The 11,063-nt window shown below is 36.9% G+C and overlaps 1 protein-coding gene across 23 annotated transcripts in view; it reads left to right on the forward strand.

Moving 5' to 3' along the window:
• The first annotated feature begins 7,492 nt into the window (after positions 1-7,492).
• MAP2 (microtubule associated protein 2) overlaps positions 7,493-11,063 on the forward strand; it is a 75,439-nt gene continuing 71,868 nt past the window's right edge. For all 23 annotated transcript variants that reach the window (XM_044913711.1, XM_044913712.1, XM_044913713.1 and 20 more), the window contains exon 1: positions 7,493-7,853. In XM_044913711.1, coding sequence (XP_044769646.1) covers positions 7,538-7,853 — 316 coding nt within the window. In that variant the 5' untranslated portion in view covers positions 7,493-7,537. The remainder of the gene's footprint in view (positions 7,854-11,063) is intronic.

An 11,063-nucleotide genomic window follows, 5' to 3' on the forward strand; every position in this document is an offset into this window, starting at 1 on the left:
TTGTTTGATATGCTTAAATAAATATATCTATGTGCTTCTCGCTCTAAAGAACAGAAAGTATAGGAACTATCAGAGTTTAATCAGACTATTTTTTTGCATGTTCAGTATTCCGGTACTACAATATTCCAGTATTCCAATGATAGAGGTCCTAATGAAAATACTTCTCTTTTTAAACCAGCCTTTAAATGCATTAAGTTTTAATGTGCATTTATAATAAATATATCTATGTGCTTCTTGCTCTAAAGAACAGAAAGTATAGGAACTATCAGAGTTTAATCAAACTATTTTTTTGCATGTACAATATTTCAGTAGTCCAATATTCTGGTAGTCCAATGATAGATGGAAGTCCAGATGAAAATGCTTCTTTTTAAACCAGTACTTAATGTGCACATATTAAACCATTAGGGAGAACCAACAAAAGTGTGGTTTTGGGCCACCTCAATAATAAGTCACTTGTCATTTTAAAGTTACAATTCACTTATTAGGAACATTTGCTTGAATGGTAATTAAAAGAGTATTCTAAGGAAGATAGATAAAAGAGAAATACTATTTTTATGGGTTCCCTGGGTGGCTCAGTTGGTTAAGCGTCTGCCTTTGACTCAGGTCATGATGCCAGGGTCCTGGGATCAGGCCCTGCGTCAGGCTCCCTGATCGGTGGGGAGTCTGTTTCTCCCTCTCCCTCTGCCCCTCCACCCCTCCATCCACTTGTGCACGCTCTCTCTCAAATAAATAAAATCTTTTAAAAAGAGAGAGTGAGAGAAATACTATTTAAAAAAAAAACTAAGTAATGTTAGATTTCCCAAGAAATCATATTTGCCATGAGAGTTTGTTAACCTATTAGCTATCGGAAAGATCTAGAATATTAAGTAAGGTCTTATAAATGTTTTGTGTGGAGAAAATTTAAGTCTATTTTGTATTTTATTCACTTTACATACATGAGGGATAACATGAGAGCTACTGTGTGCTAAATAATAATATATAATTTTCTTAAAAGAGTGATACCTTGGGGCACCTGGGTGGCTCAGATGGTTAAGCGTCTGCCTTCGGCTCAGGTCATGATCCCAGGGTCCTGGGATCAAGCCCCACATCCGGCTCCTGACTCAGCAGGGAGTCTGCTTCTTCCTCTCCCTCTGCCTCTCCCACTGCTCATGCTCTCTCTCTCTCTGTATCTCTGTGTCTCAAATGAATAAATAAAATCTTAAAAAAAAAAAAAAAAGAGTGATACCTTAAAGTAAATTGTTAGAAGGCAATAGGGACAGTTATTATTTATTATATATTCTGCCTGACTTCAGAAAAGATTTGATAAATTTTACAATTAAATTATATATAAAATAAGAAACAGAACATAGTACCAAAGTCTTAGAATGAGGTAAATGCTGCAGCTATGCATTAAAGTTCCTAGTAATTAAAGGAAGATGTGGGAAGTGATACATTACTTGATTTTCTAAGAAATATCAAAAATTGGCAAAATACATATCCTATTTCTAAATTCCAATATAAATTAATTTATTGTATATATCCTTGTGCAAGGGACAATCATATCACAAAAGGTAGTGTTTTCAAGAGTGGTTTTACAGAATTAGAGGCATACTTTTGGTTTGCCTGTGAGAAAGTCCAAATTTTTTCTCACAGAAAAAAAATAGCTATATAGATATATATGAATTCATGTAAGTATCTGGATAGATACTCAAGTAAGTTCCCAGAGTTTTGAAACACGGCATTACAGTCTTAGGCCTGGACAGTTTGAAAAGCAGATACATTTAAAAACAGTAGAATCTCAATATAGGAGAAATCTAATTATTGATATTGCAATCAGTATTCTAGAATTCTGATAAATAATAGTGGTGCTGACTGATACACCCATCTGTAAGCTACAAAATGTATCTCCAAGAGCCTATGTTAATTATCATATTAGATATAAATTTCTATTTAAGTAATTAAAAATTGGAATATATCTATCCCAAACCATGAACTGTCTTGCCATATAGACATGTTTTATGTGAAGTTAGTTACTTAATTTTTTTCTGTTCCTTGTTGTTGTTGTTGTTGTTGTTCCTTCCACTCTTTTACTTGTATATCTCTTCTCTTTCTTGGGATTTCGTAACTATAATTATCCAAGAGATTTCACTACTTATAAGGCTCCTGATTCATGGTACTAAAACCTTCTACTCAATATGAGGAAAAGTAGTTATTTTACTCAGCAGCATTAAACATCTATGCATCCCATCTACCTCAGAACAAAATTGAATAATTTTACATAAATAAATAGACAAGGAATTAATCTATATACCATTTCAACTGGGAATTTAATCTGTAGAAAGACTGTTTTCATTCTGGTTTTAATATAAGGTGATATACTTTGAATCTTCAAAAGGTTAGAAATCTAATCAATGTCAAGTCATATCATTTGGCTCATATCCTTAGAATCAAAAGTTAATGACAGCTTGCCAAATACTAATGAATCTTACATTTTTTTTTATAACTAGTCATCGAAGAAATGGAGTGTAGCCATGATCAGTGGTTCAACAGCTGGGATGAAAGCATGCGTGCTTTTGCTAAGGGGCATTAGCTTGAGAGAACAGACCTAAGGTTTATTGAGGGAAAAAGCTAGGATTTTAAGAACTGGAATTTTAAAAACTGGAATTTTGATGAAAGAAGAAATAAGTCTGTTCTTAGAGAACTTTCAAATATCAAGAGGAAATGGTTAAATAAAAAAGGGTAGAGGATGTCTTGGTGGCTCAGTCAGTTAAACTCTTGGTTTCAGCTAGGGTGGTGATCTCTGGGTCCTGGGATCAAGTCCTGAGTGCATTCCTCACTCGGTGCAGAGTCTGCTTGAGATTCTCTCTCCCTCCCCCTCTGCTCCTCCCCCTGCCCACACTCTCTCTCTCTCTAAAATAAAATGAATAAATAAAATCTTAAAAAATAAAAGGGTAGCAAAGATTGAAGCTTACCACTCAAGTCCATGACTGACATTTCTGGTGGCACAAGATATTCTCTCAGCTTTCTTTCCAACTGTGTATCTTAATTGAGAGAAATACTGGGGCCCTGCGATATGCAATATAATAGCAATGACATGATCAAGTCAAGTGAGAGAGCTCATTCTGATATAACGTGAAATTTGAACCTCTCGGATCTCTTTTTTAAAAATCCATATTACAGGTAGCTGTATCCCCATTAATACTGGCATTTGTGGTTAGCACTTCTAGGTAAGATTCCCATTGCAAATTTTTATAAATTGGAAATCAGTGTCTTGGACTTAGTACATTTCTTTTCAACTTAATAATTTCCTTGCCCACATTATCAAACTAAACTTTTGGAGGGGAGGTAGAAGGAAGAATTCAGGTAGCTTTTCAGTTTAATAATCAAACCAGATGATTGCGGGGTAGATCCCCCCTCCACCCCACCCAGCTGTTCAGCTGTTAGAAGCAGTTAGGATCTGTGATCTTTTATGATATGATATGATCTTTTATGATATGGAAAGTTTCCCAACATTACACAGTAAGAATGGAATGTTCCAATTCCTTGTACCTCACAAGTTTCCTTTTATAGATTTGAAGGGGATTGGAGTTTAGCTCAGCTTTCTTATCTTCTTTAATATTACATTCACAGTTTTCAGGGAGATTCAGATAAAGGTAATATTGTACATCAGGAAGAAGAAATTAAAGGACGCTGTGATCACTTGTAACTATATTGTAATAACATTGTGAAGAATGGAGATAATCTATGACCCCGAAACACTGATTAGGAATTTAAGTGAAATTTACCATGAGTGGGTGGTATTTTAATGGTACCATGTTGTGATTATAAATGAGTGTGGCCAAAGAGTGTCTCCTTTGATTCCAACAGCTATTCAGTAGAGCAGATGAAATCTTTCCAAATCGTATTTTCTGTCAAAGTAGTTTTGAGCAGTGCTGATTATAGCTTAAGATCTCCTCAAATGTTTTTCACTTCATACATGGTCAGCCTATGTACATTTCTAATACCCAACAAACTAGAAAGGGATATCTGATTAATCTGCAAGTATTTTAAAGTGTATTATTTGAATAGTCTTATCAGAAAGTCAGGTGATGCATTTTATTTAATTAATGCATTGTATTGGTGCCTCTGATATTAATTAAAGCAGCGTGGCCAGCCAGCTCTTCATTTTTCCAAAATGAGCTTTTATTGATCAATTGAGAAGAAAGAATCCAAAACTGTAAAGCATTGACCATTAAGGAGTTTACGTTTTAAATGCCTGGTATCTTGAAAACAAAGCATCTTAACATTTTAAGTGGATGATTACCAAGTGATACTCTTCCCCAGTCAGGCATTGCTTTTTTTTAGGTCCAAGGTGAGGATTTTTTGTCACTGACAAATCTTTTCCAGAGAGCCCTGGTGGGGGGGGGTGAGGGGAGGGGACTGGGAGTTTGGGTGTTTATATTGTTTTATTTACTGTGAAGATCTGAGAATCTCAGCTTTTTTTTTTATTTTGTTATGTTAATCACCATACATTACATCATTAGTTTTTGATGTAGTGTTCCATGATTCATTGTTTGCATATAACACCCAGTGCTCCATGCAGTACGTGTCCTCTTTAATACCCATCACCAGGTTAACCCATCCCCCCACCCCCCTCCCCTCTAGAACCCTCAGTTTGTTTTTCAGAGTCCATCGTCTCTCATGGTTCGCCGCGCCCTCCAATTTCCCCCCCTTCATTCTTCCCCTCCTGCTATCTTCTTCTTCTTTTTTTTCTTAACATATAAGGTATTACTTGTTTCAGAAGTACAGGTCTGTGATTCAACAGTCTTACGCAATTCACAGCACTCAGCTTTAAACAAAGGCTAAAATGCAAACCTAAGCATTTCCCAAATCCTTTTGGACATGTTAATAAACACAGCATCAGAAAAAGTTTTCTATGGCCCATTGGTTGGAATGCTTTGGACGTCACTGCCCCTCCCTGAGATTCCAAAATTCCAGTAGCATATCAAAAGCTCTCAGAAAGCTCAAGTTATATATGCCCCTATAACTCAGCATTTCTCAAGCTTATTTGAGGATTTTAGCACTGACAGTCTTCCTCCCCAAAACACATAACCCAAAACTAATCATGAAAAAAATCAGACACATTTCAATAGAGGAATTATTCTATCTATACCTGACCAGTATTTTACAAGGTCATCAAAAACAAGGAAAGTCTGAGAAATTCTCACAGCCAAGGGAAACCTAAAGAGACATGAAAAGAAATGTTAATGTTTGCAGGATGGAATTCTGGAACAACCAAAAAAAGGAAATTGCTAAAATTAAGGTAATCTAAGTAAACTATGGACTTGAGTTAATAATAATGTATTAATATTTTATAATTAATTATAACTAATGTACCATACTGAGGTAAGATTTTAGTAACAGGAAATTGTGTACAGGGGTGCATGGGAACTCTGTACTACTATCTGCTTAATATTTCGGTAAATCTAAAAGTGTTCTAAAATTAAAACCCAGTAATTTTTTTTTCTAAAGTGGCATTAACAAGGAATATACTTCTTTTGGGGAAACTTCCTATTTACAAGTATTCACTCTGCATGCAAAATAGATTGGACAACGTAAAAATATGGAAATTTTAATTAAGCTATTTTCAGAAAAGAAATACAAAGAAACCAAGGCATGTAAGGAGAAGGATGCTGAGCCAGGGTCTCAAATACGAAGGTCACAATTGGAATCTAGGTATTTCTTCAGTCCATTAGACATTTGCCATGTCTGCCTTGGAACATTCTTTCAGTCCTACATAATATCTGGAGACAGAGTTGCAAGTAACTCTTGTTATTGTAATCACCGCGTTTTCAGGCTCTTGTTCCTATAGCAATAATTCCAGAAAACTACTTAAAATATTTTATATATAATGATTTGTGATATAGTGATTAGTAGTATCATTCTAATAACAATAACAGAGATAGTAACTACTATTTATTGAGCATGACTGGGACTGCACTGAATGAACCCTTTATATTTTTCTGCTCACACTTTATAACAAACAGTAAACTAGGCATTGTTGTCCTAACTTTACGGAGGAGGAAACCCTTCTGTGGATCCAGTTCTTTACACATTGTCAGTGATATAAGGAGGCTCCTTGGTTTATTCACAAGTCCTTCAATGTTTTAAAAGCTAAACCTCTTATATCCTTTTTAAATATGTTCTTAGGGACAGTAAATAGAACCCTAATAGAAAGCCTAATAGAAAGCAATTTGGGGGGAGGTTTGGTATTGTAGTCAAATCAGTTTAAATGAGTTAACTCATCTAGCTCTTCCTGGTATGAATAGAAGACTAGAATGAGAACCTGAGGAAAGCACTGAAATTCAGTAATTAAAAAAAAAAAAAAAAAAAGACAAATACTTGTTAGGAATCTGGTAGGAAAACTTAACTTTCTTTATGGCTTAATTTATTTGTGATGTCTCTAAACAGAGCTTAGTAACAGGAAGTGGATTTATTTTAATGCAATTCTGTTTGCTTCTTTGGAGTTTTTTACTTGAGTTACTGGTTTTGAAAACAGCAAAGTGTTCTTCGTTTCCGTCAGAGACAATCATTGCCTGTGTCCTCATCCTCAGTGTGGGGACAATAGGGCATCCATGAGACTACCTTGCTGGCAACAAATAACTGAGTGATGAATCACCTTTTCTTGACTACATCTCCAAACCTAGTGGCATGGAAGTGAAGGCCATGCGATATCCATCACTCACTTAACGTGTGCAGAACACCCGCTCCATGACTTATCCAAACTTCACTATAATTTACAGCTACCTGATGTATGTCAGTGATTTAACTTCTCCATATCTGATTTGACTTAGCTGTGAAATAACATTATAAGGTAGGATGTGGGCCTAATACTGTATTTTTTATTTTTTATGTAAGATTTATACTAAGAGAAAATCTTAGTATATCTGTATATACTCTTAATCTGTAGATAGGGTTTGGGGAAATTTGCTGAAAAATTAAGTCAAAACTATCTTTTAATATACAGTATCCAAGAAAACGTATCCACCTCTGGTTTGAATTGAACACCTTTGAAATAGAAAGGACTACTACGTAAGACATTATCTATTCTAGGGTTTGGGGAGAGTAGTGTTTTTAAAAGAGTACTTGGAGTAACCTTCCCTAATTCATCATTTCCCCTTAGCCATTTCTTTTCTTACCTTCTTCTACCCAATTTCCTCATACTGTGGTTTCCCCTGTCCTGAAGGATTCTTTGACTCTACTGTACAGTCAATATCATATGTCAATGAAAGTTAGATATCTCCTTAAATGTCAAACACTAGTTTAAAAAATATATATATATACACACATATACATAAATATGTGTATATATATATATATATATATATATATATATATATATATAAATTGATGATGGTCATATATTAAAGGGATAGGCCAGAAAAGATCTGTTAAAAACCAAAGTATTAACAACAATTATTTGCTTGATATTTACAGTGGATTATTATGCATTTTTTTTGGCCATAGCTAACCATTTGCTATAAGTTTTCCCTGTCTTATATCAGATTTTCCCAAATTGATGGCTACCATTTTTCTGATTCCAATCCCAGAAGAGGTCACAGGGCGTGGAAGAATGGCAGATGATCGGAAAGATGAAGGAAAGGCGCCTCACTGGACCTCAGCTCAACTAACAGAGGCATCTGCACACCCACATCCACCTGAGATTAAGGATCAAGGCGGGGCAGGGGAAGGACTTGTCAGAAGCGCCAATGGATTCCCATACAGGGAGGATGAAGAGGGCGCCTTTGGAGAACATGGGTCACAGAGCACCTATTCAGATACCAAAGAGAATGGAATCAACGGAGAGCTGACCTCAGCTGACAGAGAAACAGCAGGTAACTAAGGGCTCCTCTGTCCCAGGGCTGGCTTTGTGCTTTGAAGTCTGTTTCATCTGAAAGTGAATTAATTTACTGCGATGATCCTCTTTCACTAGTGCTGGGGCAGAAATTCCAGTCTGTCAGGGGAAATAGACACCAAAAGGAGAGAAAAATCTTGGGAACTAGCCCAATGTTCCCCCAAATTAGTTGTATTCTTCATCTCATCTCCCTATTTAGTTTATACCACTTTAATTTTAATAAACAAATGGCTCAGTGTGTGTGTGTTGCTAGTAACTGTCAGCATTTTAACTCAGTGAAAGAAGATTTCACAAATAGTTACTTCCTGATTGTCTTGAATGATACTGGACCTAAATCTGATTGACTGAATAGAAGCATATTTACTTTTGGGGGCAGAAAGCAGTTTGGAGTCTATCTCCAAGCCTTAAAAAAAAAAAAAAAAAAAAAAGGAGAGATTGGGGCCCCTGGCTGGCTGAGCTGGTGGAGCATATGGACTCTTGATCTCGGGGTTGTGAGTTCAAGCCCCATGTTGGGTGTAGAGATTACTTAAAAAAAATAAAATCTTAAAGAAAGAGAAGGAAAGGAAACACACACACATATATGGGAACCATTCCATACTTCCTCAGAGAGCTTTGTAAGAACTAATATTACAGATGCTTAAAGGAGAACGTAATTTGATTTACTCTTAAATACTTACTATCAAAGTATAATTTCTACCAGCAGTCCTCTTTCTTCTGTCATTGATAATATCATCATTGATGGCATAGTCATCATATAGCATTAACAGCATCGAGAAACACTCACCTGCACTGTATTCTTCACCATTATTTTCCTTTTTCTGTACTCAGAATGTAATGTGTTTGAACACAGTAACTCGCAAACATGCTGCTCCAAAAAGAGTAGGTAAACTACAAGCATTCAGAAAGGTTATGCCCCCGTCAGAGTCATCCCTTGCCTAGTCAAACACTGGTTTTTCTGCACTCCATCAGTTAGTCAGCAACATTTCTCAACTGTACACTTTGTTCAAAAAATATATTTAAATTCAATGGGGTAAGATTAAAAGCATCTCAAATAACTGGGGAGAAATTACATAAGGACATAGGGTAATTTTTTTAATCCCCTCATTCGATAGACTACTGTTGAACGTTTTCTTTTCTTTTCTTTTTTTTTAGATTTTATTTATTTATTTGACAGAGAGAGAGAGAGACAGTGAGAGAGGGAACACAAGCAGGGGGAGTGGGAGAGGGAGAAGCAGGCTTCCTGCTGAGCAGGGAGCCCGACGCGGGGCTCAATCCCAGGACCCTGGGATCATGACCTGAGCTGAAGGCAGACGCGTAACGACTGAGCCACCCAGGCGCCCTTGTTGAACGTTTTCTATATGCAAGGTGTGTCAACTTCTGTGCCAGGGCTGGTCTGAGCTTCACAGAGCAGATGATCCAGGAGCAGACACGAGACCTGTGCACACAATTCAAATGTGAAACACAATGTGTTCTGAGCCAGATGAGCAGTATAGAAAGGCAACGTTGAAGAGGGATCGTTCCTACATAGGACCAAATTTCCCGAATTGTGCACAGAAGCATCTTGAGAAGTCACAGCAGACTCACACGGGGGTGGCAGAGTACTTTAATTGCTCGAAGGGAAACACAATGATACTCAGCATCTGTTAAACACCGCCTGACCTCAAGATAGTTCAGTTTCAACATTCGATCACATCACATTCCTTTTTAAGACTTACATGGAGCAGGAGAAGAGACTGAGTGTGCAATCTAATTCAAGCATCTGAGAAGCTATGCAGTGCTCAGCAGGCCCATACGTCCCATTAGTAAGAAACTGTGGATACGATTGAAATAAAAATGTTGTTTTTGCCCTTCATGGTCACAATGAAGATTAAATGAGATGGTAAAGTGTACAAAGTCAACAGATCAAAGAATAGCATCTATTAATTACCATTATTGTTATTGGTGGTGGTGGTAGTGTCAATATGGACAACAGGGCACTCTTGATCAAGGCATCTTTTTCTACAGCTGAGTGTAGAATACAACTTGAACAGGGTGGGACTTGGGTGTCAGGAGAACCAACTAGAAGGTTTTGAAGAAATTGAGCCATGAGGAGATGAGGACATGCTGAAGCAAGACGGTTGTGCGGAAGGCAAGAGATAATGCGATAGGCCAGGGTTTTTCTCATCATCCTATCCTGCAACACCTGACATTACACTTCAAGTGCTCAATTAATGTATGTTGATGAATGAATGAATGAATGAGTGCATGCATGAGTGCAAAAGGAAAAAGAAAGTCCTTTTCAAATTAATGGTGAAATCTATTGAAAAGTCTTATCAGTTGAATCTTACAGAATATGATAGAGGCTTATAATACACAAAAGAAAAAAGTCACTGTGTGTGCTTGGTCAAGCAGTGAAGAGCCAACATCACTCACTATTTCTTTTCAGTTGTCTTAAGTATTTAAGAGCATCAGAAAAATCTCTTTGCCAGGTCAGTGTGTCTTCACCTGCTTCTTTGAGAAAATAATTTAGATTAAAAAGGGATTAGCAGACATTTCTTTTAATTTATGGGTTCAGGACCATCCAGAGTTAATTTTGAATTCAATTCATCGTATTTCACATGAGTCTTATGTTACCTTTGAGAATCTGACTCCGGAAGTTCTATGTGTATGTTCATAGTGACAAAAGTTGTAAACAGTCAGCTGTGGATTAGCAGAGTAAGGTGTGCAATCCAAACTAGGGTGTGATTTTAAATTAACCTCCCTCCAGAAATAACAGGCCATGTATTAAGTCCATACAATGTGGAAAGCTGTGGGAAAGGAAAAATGTACAATATTGTCTCCTCATACCTACAGAGGATGTTCCAGTGATAAGCTAATGTGCAATTAGATTTATCTCCAAACTTTGGCTTAATAAAATAATACATTTTATTATTGATGGTTTATACATAACTGTTTCACAAACAAAAATCATTCCCAATAAAAAGAAGTGTTCTTAGATCTCAAATATGGTCTTTAAAAATTCTGTCCTTTGGGCGCCTGGGTGGCTCAGTTGGTTAAGCGACTGCCTTCGGCTCAGGTCATGATCCTGGAGTCCCGGGATCGAGTCCCGCATCGGGCTCCCTCCTCGGCGGGGAGTCTGCTTCTCCCTCTCCCACTCCCCCTGCTTGTGTTCCCTCTCTCGCTGTGTCTTTCTCTGTCAAATAAATAAATA

The sequence above is a fragment of the Neomonachus schauinslandi genome, chromosome 3, assembly GCF_002201575.2.
Source record: "Neomonachus schauinslandi chromosome 3, ASM220157v2, whole genome shotgun sequence".
In the NCBI taxonomy this organism is placed as follows: Eukaryota; Metazoa; Chordata; class Mammalia; order Carnivora; family Phocidae; genus Neomonachus; species Neomonachus schauinslandi.